The sequence below is a fragment of the Felis catus genome, chromosome E1, assembly GCF_018350175.1.
Source record: "Felis catus isolate Fca126 chromosome E1, F.catus_Fca126_mat1.0, whole genome shotgun sequence".
NCBI classification, from domain to species: domain Eukaryota; kingdom Metazoa; phylum Chordata; class Mammalia; order Carnivora; family Felidae; genus Felis; species Felis catus.
The window spans coordinates 29,462,363-29,480,834 of NC_058381.1; the positions used below are offsets into that span (position 1 = coordinate 29,462,363).

Here is an 18,472-nt window from a genome sequence, read left to right on the forward strand (position 1 = left end):
CACACTTAAGCAAGCCCTTGTTCGATGAACACATCAGATCGAACATGAGATCAGAGGAGGTGAACTGCATCTCCCTTTTGCGTTCTTGGGACTTTTGGCCAGAGAACATTCAGTTTTAAAAACACAAAAGGACAAGAAGATGGATATGTCATCTCAAGGGGCACCCACGAGGGTCAGCTGGTTCCTCAGACAGTGCCCCCCACTTCTTCTGTTCTTGGGGGGCAGAGGGTTCTCACCTGCCTGCCAAAAACGTGACACAGAACACATGAGCTCCAGCTTCCCGGCAGACTGACCTTAACACTGAAACGAAAGCATGCAAACGAAAGGCAAAAATCTCGGGAAAGGACATTTGGAGGACGAAGTGCCCCTCCTCTTGAGCTGACACCTGCTGCTGACTGAACACAGGAAGGAGCCACGCTCCCCGACGAGAAAGCAGCTAAGCCACTAATCCCCCAGGGTCCTTGCGGCCGTGGACAAGGCTGCAGACGCACCACCACGTCCCCGCCGGGAGCCAGAAACCCACCGGCAGGCCGGTTAACGGTGGCCAGCGAGGTGACAGCTGCAGATCGTCCAAGATGGCAGCACGCTAGAACGACCCGACCCACAGCAGCAGGGGAAGGCCAGCTGCCGAAAACTCACCCCTCGCCCGCCCTTGAGAAGCTGCCAAGAAACCACTGCCCCAGAACAGGAGGTGCGTGGCTAAGACGTTCGCGCTGTGCTGCACCCATCTGGACGGATGGATGCTTAACAGAGAACCTTCCAGGCCCTGGCGCCTCATCAGCGGATGAGACGGGAGCAGGAAAGCCCGGCCTTGGCTCAACCTTGCCACAACTTAGCTGTGTGACCTGGAGCAGCCGACCTGACTTCCCCGGATGTCAGCTGCCTCCACTGTGAAAAAGGCAGGCTGGATTCATCTCGAGCATTTAAGTTATTCCATGTCAACCATCAACAGCTCCCTGCCGGCAGGGGGCTTACATTCCAATCAGGATTTTTCTTAGGTCATTTTCCATTATTCTAACTTTCCTTCTTCTGCACAAATAATTCTGTAACGGGGCGCCTGGCTGGCTCGGTCTTGATCTCGGGGTCGTGAATTCCAGGCCCACGTTGGGCGTAGAGATTACTTAAAAACAATAGTAAATAATTCTGTAACACTGATACCAGCGAACGATTGCAGGCACTACTTTGCATCAGACTCCCAGCAAAGAACTCTGCATACACGCTGAAAATCACGCCACGCTGGGCACTACACCCCTGTTTTAAAGAGGAGGAAACTGAGGCCTGGAGGGGCTCATGTGATGTGCCCACCGGTCACCCAGCTGCGACTGAAGGCAACTGGAAAGAGGATGAAGAAATGAGATCTCCGTTGATCAACAGATAAGGTTCTGGCCTCTAAAACCTAAGACGGTAAATGGCAACTCGGGGGGGAGTGGAGAATGCTTTATTCCACACAAGGAGAATCAGGGCAGACGGGGAGTTACGCCCAGACTCACTCAGGCCAGAAGATGTTCGGCAGCCTCCTGGTTTTTCCGCACGAGAAAAAGAACCCACAGGCTTGAGCAAAAGTCTTCCAGGCAGCCAACGCTTCTGCCCAAAGGGACTGACAAAATGATATGACATGATTGATCCCAATCAGCCCCGTTTCTCCAACGGCTTTAAATTAAGTCATCTTTTTAGAACAGCACGACCATTTTAATTTTTTAAAAGACAGAGAGGAGGAACCTCTTCCATTTTTTACAAAATGAAATAATCATCCAGAGAAATAGGAAGATACAGAACGGACCTATCGTCTTCTGATCAAAATGTACTTCACTAATTAACGGCCACTAGTCTCCAAAGAGTCGCCCCTCGACTAGTTAATAAAGCCCCATTATACTTCACTTGAGATGTGAGCATTTACGTCGCAAAGGGGGGATAATGAACTGCAGGATTCAAAACCCTTCCTTCGGGTCGCTCATTAAAATTCTGGTCAAAACGGATTTTTATTTATATGATACATTAAAGAATATTATGACAGTACTAATGTGAAATCTGTTCTTCACTGCCACGGATTTTCTTTCGTATTAAGTTACAGTTTCTTTCCACTAGTCTTGTTTTAACACCTCCACGACTATTTCTCTGGCGGGTGCTAGCAAAAAGGGACAGCCAGAAAGCAGAGAAATGCATGTTAACTGAAACGCTGGCTGACGTATCATTTACAAGCTCCTCGCCCAGCCCTCGACGGGGGACAGCGGGGGGGGGGAGGGGGGCGCACAGTTCACCTCACACTGGGACCCTAACACATACACACAGAAGTTTTATTGAAGGGGGATAAACAAAAACTAAATAAGGCTTGACTTAAAGTTCTATACTCCTGCCAGCCGGGTTTTGGCTTCTCCAACACTAACTTCGGTCTGAAATCCCCATGGTTGGGCTCAAATTCTATCGGAAAATAACCGTTGACAAGGAAGGCACTTTCTCCCCACCCTGCCCCAACTCCCAACCAGCACAGGCCTCTTTTGCCAAATCCCCAGCCGCTCCCCTGGAGTTGAGCAACCCCAGAACCGTGTGAAAGGATGCCCTCGGGGGTCGGATGGAGACACACTGCCAGACAGAGTCACACAATGGGATGACATCACAAGGGCTGGGTGAATCACCCAACCAGGGAACTTCAAAGGGCGCGCTGGCTGTCGTGCCCCTCGAAGCCCGATGACCTCTCTGAGCTGCCTCCTCTGCCGTTAAGGGACAGGTGATACTCCTAGATGCCCTCCACGCCCCGCAGCACACAGGATCGCACACTGGGCGAGGGGCTAGGTTGCCTATACACCGCTTCTCAACCCACGTGTGCCTCAGTTTCCTCATCCACAAATTGGACATAACACTAATACCCACCCTCACAGGACATGGGTGAAGACGAAGTGAGTTCGCATACACACTGTCCCTACAACAGTACCCGGCACATAAATTCAGATGACACCAGCATTATTACGAGGCCTCTCGTGGGGACTGGGGTGACAGCCTAACAGAGCTAAGAGTCAAAACAGCAGGTAACACCTACGGTATCACCACCACATTCCAGGTCTTCCTTTCTGGAAGCACCTGACCTTCATTAACTTATTTAATCCACGCAAAACCTTGATGAGACGGGGTAAACGAGGTTCCAAGAAACCAAGTGATTTGCCCAGATTCACACAGCTAATGAGTGGCATGGCCAGGATCCGAACCCCAGCTGTGGAGTCTGAAAACAATAAAAATGACGATTAAACCGACAAAAACAATGGGAGTGGTGGAGATGAGGAGTTAGGAGGTCCTCACCCTGTGCCACACACCCTGTGTGTGTCCTCTTTTATTCCTCACAAGACCTGCTGAGGGAGCTACTCCCATCACTGCCATTACACAGAGGAGCAAACAGACTGGGGAAGGTGGTTTGCTCCACGTCTCGGGAACTGGGGATTCAGAGGGAGATGATGGACAGGAAAGTCCTTTGTAAACTGCGTCATAAAAAGCAAGGTATTGTTACGCAATCCCTAGAACGCCATGGAAAGATGTCTTCCCCCACCTGGTATAATGTTTGCTCACATCCAAAAGTCTGACAATCCGCCTAAAACATCCCAGACTCCAGGCTGGGGGTGGGGAAAGGTGCACACCTTGACAAGTTCGAGAAATAGTCTGTCTTGTTTTCAAGTTGAATGCTTCGCTGAAAAGCCAAATGCCAGAGTATGTTAAATTGCAATATAGCCTTCTTGGTTTAAAAAAAAAAAAAAAAAGTGGCAGGGGGTGAGGGGCGGGGAAACAACAGGGAAGAGAAAACAGGTCAAACCCACGGTTTGACCAAGTCAGGGATTTTTCCAGTTTCCCTCTAGGGTAATCTGATCCTAGTTCTGGCTGATCAAATGACTAACCTGGAAATTTGAAGATTCACACTTATGGAAGAAACAGTAATTCTTCCAAACCCAAGAAATCCTGCTAGTTCTGGAAGCCTCTGAAATGTCAAGGATTGCATACAGTTTGAAAAGCAACCTTTAAACAGGTAACAGTTCCAAAGTTTGTGCTCCGTACGGAAAAAAAATCTAACCTCTTTGGTTCATTAATTGCTATTCTTTGCTTACTTATTAGGAAAAAAAAGTCTTAAGAAAGTATTTTGCCATAGTTACTTAAGAGATTTGCGTTTCCTTCGAAAGACAAGAAAGGAAAAGAAACATTATATGGAAAAAAAAAAAGGAAGGAAGAAAAAGGAAGGAAGGAAGGAAGGAAGGAAGGATCACATGGCAAGGTCTAAACCTGAAATTCTCAAAATTTCATCCACAAATGCTAACTTTTTCTTCATTAAAGTTCTTCATCCCTCCCTTGACACAATTAAAAGCTTGCACTTCTGGGAGACTATGCTTGAAGAAATAAACTGAATTTTCAAAAGCCACAGCCCTTTCCCTTTGTGACCTAGAATCCAGAAGTTTTGCCAGTTACCCTCTCCCTAGAAGAATGCCAAGGCCACAAGACACAGAAAAAGTCTCTCCTGAAATTATACAGGGAAGAAAAAAGTATAATTAAAACGTGCAATTGTAACACATAAGCCTGTACATTTCACCTCGAGTTCCATGCAGCTCAGCTCTGTTCTCAAAGCCAGAGCTGGCGAGCCCCGTGGAAACCACACACTTGTGAAAAAGTGAAGGCCTATCTCGATCCCCGAAGCAAATCCTGTAGTACCACTTCTCCAAGGTTCCGTCCTCAGGACTTGTCCCCCAGGCCCTGGCACTCGCAGGAAGAGCAGCACTGCTGGTTTCCAGTGGGCCCTGAGTGATCCCTCCCACCTGAAGCCAGAACATCCACTGCCTCCTCTGTCAGATTTAGGGCCTCGTGGGTCTACGAAGTTGTTTCCAAGAAAAGACAAGCTGTTTACTCAAATTCTACTCCTCTCCATAAACTCCACGTTGCAAGTCCTCAAAAGAAGAACCCTCCAAAAAAGACTCACAAGCAAATGTCCAAGTTTTCCTGATACGATCTTGGCAATGCTCAAAAAATAAATAGAGGGTTTGCATAAATATTGCAACAGATGGAGCTCTGTCCTCCCGCGAAGGATCAGGGTTGGCCCTGCCCCCTGTTGGATGCTCAGAACCCACCTCGGGAGGGCTAGACTGCAGACGCACACGGTTATCTGGCGGAGAGCTCCTTGCCCGGGCCTGGACTCTCACAGCCACAGGCTGGTACCCTGAAGGAACTGAGGGCACCAGGTTTCAATGCTTCATTGCCAGTACTCTGAAATCTGAAATCCTTGGCGACCACCTCTGAGCGCTAAAATCCTACTACTGATTCTCCTACTTACCTTGGGTTGCGCCCGACGAGGAAATGCAACTTTGGGGTCGATCTGGGGGAATAAAAAGGGAAAAGTGAGAGTCAGTTCCAGTATTTGGAGACAGGGAAAAAAAATTATGATTAATCACCTAATTATTAATCACTCATTTCTCAGGCTTATAACCCAGCTTTTAGTAACCGCCTCAGGCCACTCAAAAAGTTCCTTAAGCTTTGATCCAAACTTTACTCATCCCTCCCACAATGTAACAAATAAAGCTAGCCTTTCTAAATGCCCTACCACGTATTTCAATGTGTGATGCTCCTAATAAATTAGATCCCACATGTTCTTATTTAAGCAAACGCTTGTCTTCCACAGGCACTGGGCATTGAACGGTTACTTTCATCTAATTTGCATCTCCCAGCCATGGGAGAAGAGATGGGAACATCATCGTTGAAAAAAAAATTATAACCTGAAAAAATAAATGTAAGTTTCAGCAGTAGGTAACTGGATAGTACATCTTCTCCCAGGTGATAACTAAACAAGGCAGGTGGGAAAGGAGATTCCCAAAATTCTTTTAAATCCTCAACATCCAAAAACTCTCCAAAGAGATCCAACACGATGCTCGACTTGAGTTCATTCATTCGTGTTGGCAAAAGCATGGTTACCTGAGTTGACCAAAAAGATAGCCCATTCTGTATTAGACCTCGAGGGAAAGCAGGTGTCAAAAACTATTAGTTCTTAAGAAATAATAATAAGATAAAAAGAAATACATGAGCTAAAACCACCTGGATTTTAAAAACCACACGGGGTAAGACTCTATGAGCAACCAACCTCAAATTACAAAAGTAAGGAAGGCCATCATGGGGAGAGGGTAAAAAAAAATTACTGAAAAAAAGAAGTTAGAATCTAGTGTATCGATCAGGATACTCCTCTTACCCCAACCCCAATCGGAATGGAAAAACATTCTCTACCCCAGATCAAATGCAGAACCCATGATTCTCAATCAAGGAATGGCTTTAAAACTCAAAACAATTCCCACGGAAACACTTGAAATCTAATAGGCTGATTCCAGGTGGGGGGAGTTGTTGGATAGAAACTATGGGCAGGGAAAGAATAAAAAAATTCCCCATTACTGGTTTTCATTAGATTTCTAAATATCACAAATCTTTGGGTAAAACTCAACACAGAATATTGCTACAAGTTTATTTAGAGGCTCTGGCTTTCATAGTACAATTTTCCCCTTTTAAAATGTAAACCTGAACCTTGTTTTCAGTTCTGTCATTGAGGGGGTTGGAATAATGCTTTGGGGAAAAGCACAGAGAAGGGGGAAGGCACACCAGAAAGTTCTTGCTCCCAGACTTATATCCCTTAGGATATCCCAGCAGTTAAGACATACAAAGATTTACTACTTTTATGAAGGTAGTTTACAGACCTAACAAAAATCCACAGCATGTTTTTTTACCTTTAAACATCACCTGAGAAATGAGAGATTACTTTTCAAAAACTAAAACAGACAAAAGTCTCTGATCTAGGAAACTACCCTTTCATCAAGATTAACATTACCGCATCTACAGGTGTATTCAGCACTGACTAGAGCTGTCTACAAGAGAAATACAACAGGTGTGGATTTTCCATTCTGTTGACCAAACATTAAGACAGATCTGTCTTTTTATAAACACTCCCCCAAACTACTGGGTTTTTTTGTTTTTTTGTTTTATTTTTTTTGTTTGTTTGTTTTTTTGGCTGACCAGCACAAAATTGCAGTAAGAAGTCACCTTGTTTGTGCAGAAAAAGGTGAGGGACGTGTTGGGAGAGAGACCCGAAGCTGGGGGAATAGGGAACAGTGAAGAAAGTGAAACACTCAAGAAATATCTAAAATTACAAACACCAAAGCCAATTCAGAATGCCCATATCGTGTGTTGTGAAAACAGCATGCTATATACCACCAGGCAAGTTCGGGGTCTTCAGTGTGCAAAGTAGGCACTCTGAAATCTCTCAAGGAGGGCACAGGTCAAGACAGGCATGGCAAATCCCAACCTTTTGCACATCCCTGTCAACTATTTTCTTTTTTTTTTTTTTAACGAACAACAAAAACAAAAACAAAAAAACTACCAAAAATTAAAACATTAGTTAGTTAGGTACAGCTCTACTTACTGTAGCTACAAATCCTCTAGGAAAAGACTAGGGTACTATTTTGGATGTGAATGGCCGTTACCTAAACAAAGCTTTTAAGGTAACGTAAACAAGATCCTCGTTTCCATGTCAATAAACCAACCGCTTCTGCCTCCTGCACTGAACGTTGAAACAAAGTCAAAATCTAGGTTATACTAAAGAATAGTGACCAAAACATATCCACAAACAATTAGGGAGGGAAAACCACAGGCTCTGCACCTGATACTGAGGGCTATGACCCACCAACCACCATAGAAACCAAATACTATTTCTCTTACCCGGGGTAGGGAGAGGGAGTGAACAATAAATTCCTGAATTTGCCTTCAAATATTTTCCTCTTTAATTCTGCTAGCTTTTTGAAACGTCTAGCCAAGAAGTTAAGGAGGAAAAAAAAAATTTCTTCAGACACTCATTATCACCCTACAAATGACTGTCCCTAAAATTAAATTATCTGAAAGCACAAAAAGGCTGGGCTGCAAGTTGTGACAAGTCCAGCACAATTAATAAAGCAACTTAAAATGTGTGGGGGTCCTGTCTTTGGGGGTCGGGACCTCTGATCAGAGAAAGAGGGTAAATTTGCAAATAAATTCACTTGCACCAAAGGTGGCCAGGTTTCTTTTCTTTTTCTTTTTTTTTTTTTTCCATTTCCCCTCAATGTAAAAGCCAAAAGGGACTTCAAAGATCACTCTGTTCCACTCCTGTATTTAACAGAAAAGGAAACTGAGGCCCTGGGGCAGGGAATAACTTGCCCAAGTTCCTAAAGGGCAGCTGGGACTAGAACTTGACCCCTTGCCTTGCCCCACTACCCACCACAGAGAACAGTGGTCCCAAGCGGCCCAGCACTGCATCCCAGTGTCACCTCAGGGACCCTGCTTTGGCAGATGTATAAAAACTGTGGGGAAATTCTAATAGAGGTAAAGGGAAAGGGGAGAGCCACAAAGCCAACACAGGGGTCTAAATAGAACACCACGAGCTCCCCCCTGCATTATATTTACTGCTATATACTAGTATCTTTCTTCCCTTCCTCTTCTAATCTCTACCGAGAGACTTTCCCCCTCTCAACACTGGACTCTGAAACCTTCTAATGCTATAAAAGTATCCACGTTCAAAATAAAGGATCTGGGGGGGGGGGGAGCAAAAACAAATCACTTGGAAACCCCAGGCCTTATCAGTCTTAGATTTCACTCCATCTGGAGTCACCCGCTGGACGCCCAGCTTGGCTCTGTGAGGTCTCTCCTCCTCAAACCACATTCCAAATCCGAAGTGCCCCAAGAGGAACCTGTTGCCTGAATTTGTGATTAGCGCCCCCTCGCCGTCTTCCCGTCCCCGGTCCCTCTCGGCTGGCCACGGAGCGGGTTGTGCCTTCTAAAAGCCAGTTCCCACAGCCACAGTTGGTAACGCGTGCTATGCTCGGCTGACAAAGAAAAGTTGCCTTTGCTCTGTGGTGTAGTTTCTCTGCAGGGTCCCTGGGCCCCGATAGATAGCCTCTCCCCAAGCCCACCCCTCCCCCAAGCCTTCGCTCCGGAGCATCTGGAGCTGCAGTGGGACAGGCTCTAAAAAGAAAACCCCAAGCCCAGCCATTGCAGCAAACTTTAGAGCCAACTCGCAAGCCCTGCTTATAAGTACCCAGTTCTCAGCACAGAAGCAAAAGAAAGCACTGTCCCTTTAAATGGGGCTGTCAATGCCCAGATCGGTCCTGAGCAGGGGCAAACAACAACAACGACGACAGAAAGCAACCTACCGTCTTGGAATCTAACTCATGGTGGGGCTGACCTAATACTTTATCTACACTTGCTGGGTCTGCGAACGTGACGAAACCGAAGCCTCTGAAATGAGACAAAGAGGGAGAAAAACAAACAAGAAAATGTGACACCATTGAAAGCAACAAGGAGTGAGCCCTAATGCAGAATGGAGAGCAAAAGTTGCCCCCTCGGACCCCCACTTCCCACAGCCCTCCCCCAATTCCCCTCCACCCCGCAAGAAAACACATCAAGGTTAATGGGGGAAGTGGAACGGGGGCAGGGCGGGTGGAGGTAACTTGGAAAATGCTGGTGTCTCCACTCTTTCGCCACCTCAGTTTCCTCTCCTCCTCCCCTTCCCTTCTTAACGCTTTGTTTTATTCCCAAGAAAACCCGGCACTCGGCACTCGGAAGAGATTCATCCAGCTTTCTAAAAGGGGCTTAAGAGTTTGGGGAGCTGGGAGTGTGGGGAAAGCATACATTAAAAAAAAAAAAACTATGTAGAAAGTGAATGAAGCTGAACGTCATCTTAAACAGGAGAAAAAAGAAGCGACGGGAAAATGACTTAAAGCTGGGAGATGGACATCTCCGTATCCAGAGTTCAACCCCAATTAACAATAACCTTTGGGGTTATGGGGGCGGGGGCGGGGGTGGAATAGAGCGACGTTCGAAACCAGCCACATGCCTGAGCCCCATTCTAAATCCGCTTAGCTACTTCCGAAGACACCTCCAAAAATAACACTTAAACTTTGTTCTAAAATAAAGACAAAATCCAGAAGGGAATGGTTTACCTGGAGCGTTTCGTAGTGGGATCTCTCATGACCATACATTCTCTAATTTCTCCAAATTTGCTAAAATAGTCTCTAAGGCTATCTGTAGAGAGAGAAAGAGAGAGATGGGGGGGGGGGGGGGGGAGAGAAGGTGTGGAAAAAAAAAAGCAATGCAAATTTTGATCAAGGACAAAAACCAAAAGTAGTTTTCTGTTGTTATTCTGTTTTGTTTTTGCATTTTTTGCACACGCGGGGGAAATTCGGCAACAGAGGTCGCGTAGAGGGCTCGGAAAGGATTTGCTATTTAAAAAAATAACCTTGCACAGGAGAAGTGGGGAGCCAATGGCGGGGGGGGGGGCTCTTACACCGGGATAACAAAGAGCAATAAAGAAGCCAAGAAGGGGGGGACCCAGACGTCCCCCCCTCCCTCCCTTACCTGGTGAGGTCTGCCAGCTCAGTCCACCGATAAACATTTTACTAGAGGGAGAAAACATAACAGAAGTGAGCACCGATGTCAGATCGGCCATTTTGACGTGTAACTTACAAAAGCTAAAAGGAAAGCGGGGGGGAGCGAGCGAGCGAGAGCCGGGAGGTGGGGTGGGGGAGAAGGTGACGGCGAAATGCAATCCAAAGGTGTGTAACTTCCACGGGGGGGGCGCGCGGGAGGGGAGGGGGGGCGCGGGAGATGCCCGGCTCCGCGCACCGCCGTCCCCGCCGCTGCAAGGAGAGCGAGCCCGAGGCGGCGCGGTGGGCAGCGGCTGGAAACTTACCCGGGGTCGTGCTGGGAGTCGTTGGCGCTGCCCGAGGTGCCTTGGCTCCCATTTGCCTCCATATCTGAGCCCCCCCGCCCCCCCACCCCCAAAAAAACCGAGCCCCACAGCGATCCGAGCGGAGCGGCGGCCGGCTCCGAGCCCCGAGATCTCCCGCTCCCTCCTCCCCCTCCTCCTCCCCCCCGCCCGGGCTCCTCCGAATCTCTCAGCGAGCGGCGGAGCCGGGGCAGCGGCGAGAGCCGTCACACGTGGGCTCGGCTTAGCTCAGCCCCGCTGCTCGCACACCCCCCCCGTCCCCGCCCCCCCGGCCCATCCCCACCTCTCCCCCTCCTCCTCCCCACCCCCATCTCCTCCTCCTCCTCCTCCCCCTCCTCCCCGGCGCACGTGGGGCGGAGTTCTAGAACGTCGTGTAACCAATGCCGGTGACGTCACGCACCCCGGTGCGGCCCCCGCCTGCCCGCGCGCGCACACTCGGCCCCCCGCGGCCGGACCCACGGGGGCGGTGCGCGAACCCCGCGGCCGGAGGCGGCCCCGCCTCCAGCCGGGCAGGGCGCCGGGCGAGGGGGAGCGCACCCCGACTTCCCGGGATCACATGGGCTGCGGGGGGCGGGTGGATCGGGGGAGGGGGAGGCGCGGGGAACTCGCCGCCACTCCTCGCTCGGGCATGGGAGGAGACGCCCCCCACCCCCTCCAGTTCGGCCTCTTCATTCAAGTTCGCCGCCCCAGCCACCGGGATCCGGGGATGGCACCAGCCGCCCGGCCGGCTCTGCGCCCTTTTTCCAGCCACCGCGCAGAAATTTAGGTCAAGGACGTCGGGATCAAACCCGAACCCTGGCGCTCCTCGGCGGGCCCCGGAAACCCCCCAGGATCGGGCAGCTTCAGGATTGCGGAGACCCTCCCGCACAAACACCAGCCACAAGTTTTATTTTCCTTTCGCGCTGGAAGTTCTCTCTGGCTCTCGCTCCACACCGGCACGTCTTGCGCCGCTCCCCGCCCTTCCCCGGCAGAGGTACGAATCCGTGCCGGGGAAAGGTTATTTTGGAACTTTGAGAAACTGACGCGATTCCAGTGGTGAGAAAGTGCCGAAGGAGGGGTTTCCGCGTTAATCATACGGAGTTTAAAAAATATAATAAAATAGGTTTATAGGGGTCAAGGTCAAATGATTGGGGTTCAAAGCAAATTTTTGTATATAGTGAGAAATCGTTTTGAGGCATCTTTGGGATGGCTGGGAAGGGTGGTTATTTTCAGGAAACCCGTCTCCAACTGGTTCGTTACATATTTTCACTGTCTCTGTGCCGTATGTGGTTGAAATAGCCCAGGACCCCCACCATCTGGGGAGGTAGCTAAGGGTAGCAGAAGGCTTCAGACACACACCCTCTAGCTACCACCTTGGTAGCAACGTGGTGTCGCACAGGTCCTGGTACACAGTAGGTGCTTAATAAATATTCGTTTCATCCCTTCCCGCCCCGAAAACCCCAAAAAGACGATGCCTGCAGCTTCCCAAAGGCATCACACACTTCTCCAGCAGATTCCAGACTGGCCAGATTCAGGCTGGATTCAATTTATGAGGTCTTGAAAACAATAAGGATACAATTATCCTTATTGTTTTAAATTATTACAATAAATTGACTTAATATGGCATGAGGGGCAACATAAAGTTGTGGTTCATCAAATACGCAGATTAATGTTAAGTATGAATTGATGCCCAATTAACACGTTCCCATTAATTTTCATAGGATTAGGACACAATGGAATACACTCAACACCAAAACTGTACCAGATTCACTGTGGGTCATGGGAAAGTGGAATATGTGGAGCCTTGGATGATCAGATTCTTAATCTCCCTGTCCTAAATTTGGGATAATTCCTCACTGACAGGATTGATGGGGGTGAGAGGAGAGATTGGAGTAAAGAAATAGAAAAGTCCATTTTTTTATTGCAAACCTATATGGGTTGTGCTTATTATCAGTCATTACTTAACTATGGTTGTTTTGAAGACACTTTAAAGCTTTAAACCACAAACCCAGGCATTTTCCCCGTCGCTCCAAGCTGCTTCCCAAATTATCTGGGGTCTCATGTGATGATGGCCCAGTTGTTACGGTCATTGTTTATTATGACTATTTTCCGTAACAAGACGCAGACAACAAAGCTAGTTGGATTTCGTTTGGGATTTTTACTAGAACCACAGACCATCTGAGGTAGAAAGGCCTTTCCTGACCTAACCCCCTCATTCGACATCAAGGTCCCAGAGGAGCCAAGCTGGGCGGGATACATCCCACCCCCACCAGTCAGCTCCTAAGAGGGGCTCTGGCCATCACTCTGATGCCCTTTGGCTCTGTTGCATGCATATTTATTCTGTCCTTCACAAGGCGAGAGTGGGGTGCCCTTGTTGCCTGTTGTAGACCTACACAAGCTGACACTGAGCTGAATTAAAACCCTGAGAGGGTCCAGCACTGCAATTACAAAGTCAGTGGTTGAGGGAGAGCTTGATCTTATATTTCCATTACTACATTGTTTTCACTTATTTATTTTTCATTTACAGGCGGTAACATTTTCTCTTCTTGGTCTGTAATTCTCTGAGTTTTTGACAAATGCATAGGAGGGAGCAGTCACCGCGATAACCAATCCAAGATGCAGAGGAGCTTCACTGTCCCCCCAAAATTCTCTCTTGCTGCGCCTTTGCACCGTGTTGTTTGTAATAATGTTACTATTTATTATACGTTTGTTTTCCAGGTCACTCACTTAATGCAGCCCCCAGGTCACGAGAATTTCAGCAGCACCATGTCGGTCCTGTACGCTCTCTACAGCCCTTGACACTGTTAGGTGCTCCCTTCTTGTAACTCACTCTTCCCTTGGCATCCCCGATGCCCACGTTCTTTTGGTTTTCCTCCTACCTCTCCAGCCATTCCTTCTCCGTCTCTTTGCCCCGGTTCCTCCTCTGCCTTTCTTTGAAATAATGGTGTTCATTCTCTCCCCTAGCTACCTACCCTCCCTGGATGAGCTCCTCTGAAGGGTGGGTTTAAATACTACTTACTTGCTGATGCCACTCAAATTAAAATCTCTGGCCTGCGGCGCCTGGGTGGCTCAGTTGGCTAAGCATCCCACTCTTGATTTTGGCTCAGGTCACGATCTCACAGTTCATGAGATTGAGCCCCACATCAGGCTCCGTGCTGACAGTAACTTGGGGCTTCTCTCTGTCTCTGTCTCTCTCTCAAATAAATAAATAAACTTAAAAAAAAAATCTTTGGCCTAACTTCTCCACAGAACTCCAGGCTCTGGTTAATTTCCTTTCACTAACTCCGCTTAGCCTTCCTGCGAGTACCCCAGACTCAACCTGCATGTCCCAAATCACATGCATGCTTTTTCCCCCTGAATCTAAGACTCTCTTAAAATTCATTATATGAATCAACAGAACCCCAGTCATCCTAGAGACGAGGTTGGCCCCTCTCCAGATTGACGCCTTCCCATGCACGATCATGAAGGTGTGTAGGTTTCACTTCTTAAGTATCTCTCAAATTCATCTTCCCTGCTACTGCATCCCAAATCTCCCACTTGAGCCCTGTGATAGCCTTCCAAGCATTCTTCCCACACCATTTCTTCCTCCACTAATATGCCAGGAAAGCTTTCTCTGACCTCTCTGACCCGGTCAAATCCCCCTTGGTAGGCACTGTTATCCTGCCAGAATGTCCTCTATGTACCTAAACCTGTGCAATCATTTGCTTTGTCACTCACCTTCTCCACCAAAACATAAGCTCCCGGGTGTCTCTGCTCTCCACATATTAGCACAGTGCCTATCAGTGCATGGTTGACACTCACTAAGTATTTGTTGAGCAAATGAAAGAAAGGAAGGAGGGAAGGAAGGGAGGGAGAGAGGGAGAGAGAGAGAAAGAGAGAAGAAAGAAGAAAAGAAAGAAAGAAAGAAAGAAAGAAAGAAAGAAAGAAAGAAAGAAAGAAAAGAAAGAAAGAAAGAAAGAAAATGGAAGGGAAGGGAGGAAGGAAGAAAGAGAAAAAGAAAGAAAGAGAGAGAGAGAGAGAGAAAGAAAGAAAGAAAGAAAAGAAAGAAAGAAAGAAAGAAAGAAAGAAAGAAAGAAAGAAAGAAAGAAAGAAAAAGAAAGAGAAAGTCAACATCTAATTCAGTTGTAGGATTTTTTGTATCCGTGTCCGTAAGTCACATCGGCTGCAATTTTCCCTTCTTGTATTGCCTTTGTCTGGTTATACTGGCCTCATAAAGTGAACTAGTAAATGTTTCTTCTTTTTTCATTTTCTGGAACAGTGTGTATACAACTGGAATTATGTGTTCCTTGAATGTTTGGTAGAACTTCCCGGTAAAATGTCTGGGTATGGAATAAATATTTCCTAGGTTGATTTCTACAGATTCCATTTCTTTAGTGGCTGTGGATCTCTTTAGGTTTTATATTCTTCTTGAGTCAGTTCTTAAACATTGTATTTCTCAAGGAAGTGATTCATAGCAACTAGGTTTTCAAATGTATTAACAAAACGCTGTAGATAGTTTCCTCAATATATTTGAAACTTCGCTGCATCTATCTACAGTGTCCATTTTTTCCTTCCTAGTATTATTGCATATGTGTCTTCCCTTTCCTGGATCAGTGGTGTTAGAGATCTCTGTTTATTTCACTTGTGTGTCTTCTATTAGTGGTTTCAAAGAACCAGCTTTTACTTTGGCTAATACTACTTTTTGGTTTTATTGACTTTTGTTTTTATAAATCGTTCCATATCTTTCTTATCTTCTTATATGTAAGAATAAGAGCACATACCATATACAAGAATATATACCACATGTAAGAACATAATATATGTTGCGTATTATTAATATACATCTTATTTCTTCTGCTCTCTTTGGGTTTATTCTGTTGCTGCTTAAATTTCTTTTTTTGAATTGGTGGCTTAAGTACTTAATTTGCAGCCTTCTGTCTTCTGATTGTAACATGTAACTATGGATTTCACTCTGAGTACCACTCAAAGTACATTCCACAAGATATAGAGAATTTTTATTATCATCATAGGCAAAGAATATTTAGATTTCAAGTATGATTTCTTCTTTGCCTCAATACATGTGTATCTTTATGTTTCTAAACATAAGTTTTTTGTTTTGATTTTTAGTTATATCTAACTTAACTGAATTATGGTCAGACAAGGTGGTCTGTATGAAGCACAATCTTTGTTATTTGTTGGGATTCTTTGTTATTTATTATTTGCCAAAAGGTCAGTTTTATAAGTATTCCACGTGCTTTTGAAAAGAATGTGTATGTTGGGGTGCCAGATAGGCCCTGTGTCAGGCTCTGTGCTGACAGCTCAGAGCCTGGAGCCTGCTTCGGATTCTGTGTCTCCCCCTCTCTCTGCCCCTCCCTTGCTTGTGTTCTCTCTGTGTCTCTCAAAAAAATGAATAAATGTTAAAAAAAATTTTTTTAAAAACACAATGTATATGCCATAACTATTAAGTGTGGCATTCTATATAGATCTATTAAATCAAACTTGTTAATTGTTACACAGATTTTCTATACCCTTACTAATATTGTCTGTTTGATCTATTGCTTCTGATCAAAATCTCTTTATGTGACTGAATTTGCCAATTTCTCCCAAAAAAACTCTCAAATTTTGATTTCTCTGTATTTTAAAGGTATGTGATAAGGTATGTCAAAAAGGGCTGTTTACATTTTATTTCTCTTACTTTTTGCTTTATGTATTTTGAAGCTATGTTATTAGGTACATATAAACTTAGATATACTGTTTTTCTAGTGAATCGTGTCTTTAATATATACAGTTGACCCTTGAACAACACAGGTTTGAACTGTGCAGGTCCACTTATATGCAAACTTTTTCAATAAATACAGTACAGTACTGTGAAATTACTGTGTATTTTCTCTTCCTTATGATTTCTTTTTTTAAATTTATTGTTCTTGAGAGAGAGAGAGAGAGAGAGAGAGAGAGAGAGAGACGGAACAAGCGGAGAGGGATAGAGAGAGGGGGGACAGAGGATCCAAAGCAGGCTCCATGCCGACAGCAGCCAGCCTGATGAGGGGCTCAGACTCAGGAACTGCAAGATCATGACCCGAGCCAAAGTCAGATACTCAACTGATCGAGCCACCCAGGTGCACCTCCTTATGATTTTCTTGATAAAATTTTCTTTTCTCTAGCTTACTGTATTGTGAGAATACAGTATATAATACATATAACATGCAAAGTATGTGCTAATTGGCTGTATATGTTACCTATTGTAAGAATACCATTATAATATAACATACAAATATGTAATTGTGTTATTTATTGTAAGAATATGGTATATAACATATATACAGAATGTGTTAATTGACTGTTTATGTCTTCCAGTAATAGTGGGCTGTTAGTAATTAAGTTTGGGGGGAGTCAGAAGTCATACACAGATTTGCAACTGCTCAGGGAGTCCTCGCCCCTAACCCCGGCATGGTTCAAGGGTCAACTATACACAAATGATCTTTAGCCCTAGTGCTTTTGGCTTTAAAGTCTGCTTTGCCTGGGAAATATATAACTACTCCATCTTCTAATTAGCATTTGACTAGCCTATCTTTTTCCATCCTTTGTTTTCCACCTTCCTGTGTCTTTAAGTTTTAGGTGAGTCTCATGAGAACAGCACATAGCTGGATCTTGTTCATTTATTTATCTGACTGGTAAAGTTTTATCCACTTACATTTAATGTGATGTTTTTAATGAAACTTAGGGGCGCAACAGTGTATTAGTCATAATCTCTGGGATTAACACACTATCATCATTGGTATATGAACACTGGTAACCCTGTTATTCAATTCGAGAACGAAAGCAGTAACAACGACTTACAAGTACCTGTATGCTTCTCCTCTATCTTTTCCTTCATCTGAAGCAAGGACTAATCTCAATCTTGTATTTATTATTCCTTTACTCTTAAAAATTTGTATCAAAATGTTGTCACATGCTTATTTTAAATCAGTATGAAATTTTTCTGAGATTTAGGTTTTTTATCCAATGTAACATTGTCATGATTCAGCTAGATTCTTGCATCTGGTTGTAGTTCACCCTTCTTTGTGGTTGTATAGTATTCTATTGTATGATTCTCCCACAGTTTATTCTGCCCATTATCCTATCACAGGCCTTGGGGTTATTCCAGTTTTTTGCTGTTATGAGCAGGGCTATAATGAACATTCTCGTCTTCTGATGCATGTGGACAGGAATTTTTCTTTGCAACAATGACTGGGTCATAAGGTATATGAAAATAAAACTGTACAGTATAATGCTAAGCAATTTTCTAGACTGCTGTTTCAATTTGTGCTCCCGCTGACAACATGTAAGAGAACCGATCGATCTACTGATTTCCAACGTTTCGGAATTTATGTCTTTAATCTCATTTTGCACCTTTTGTTTATTCTTTGTCTTAAGTTTTTTGTTTACTTCCTTTCTGTCTATTGAATCGATCCAGAATTCTTTGTTCCCCTTTCCTCTTAATTTAGAAGTTGTAAATTCCATTTCCAGTCTTTTGGTGGTTATTTTACAATTTTTAACATACACGCTTAATCCATCCCTCCTAAAACTATACCGTAAACTAAGAATGATCCCATTTCCGGGGCGCCTGGGTGGCACAGTCGGTTAAGCGTCCGACTTCAGCCAGGTCACGATCTCGCGGTCCGTGAGTTCGAGCCCCGCGTCAGGCTCTGGGCTGATGGCTCGGAGCCTGGAGCCTGTTTCCGATTCTGTGTCTCCCTCTCTCTCTGCCCCTCCCCCGTTCAT

General features: G+C 45.5%; 1 protein-coding gene across 11 annotated transcripts in view; it reads right to left on the reverse strand.

Annotated features, from left to right (window-relative positions):
- Window positions 1-10,850, reverse strand: part of MSI2 (musashi RNA binding protein 2) — a 394,348-nt gene extending 383,498 nt beyond the window's left edge. For 2 of the 11 annotated variants that reach the window (XM_023244138.2, XM_023244144.2), the window contains exons 1-5: window positions 10,718-10,850; window positions 10,384-10,424; window positions 9,969-10,050; window positions 9,180-9,264; window positions 5,297-5,338 (exon numbers count right to left, since the gene is read on the reverse strand). In XM_023244138.2, coding sequence (XP_023099906.1) covers window positions 5,297-5,338; window positions 9,180-9,264; window positions 9,969-10,050; window positions 10,384-10,424; window positions 10,718-10,779 — 312 coding nt within the window. In that variant the 5' untranslated portion in view covers window positions 10,780-10,850. The remainder of the gene's footprint in view (window positions 1-5,296; window positions 5,339-9,179; window positions 9,265-9,968; window positions 10,051-10,383; window positions 10,425-10,717) is intronic. The other 9 variants (XM_023244146.2, XM_023244137.2, XM_023244141.2 and 6 more) reach the window with 6 other exon arrangements.
- Between the last annotated feature and the right edge of the window lie 7,622 nt (window positions 10,851-18,472).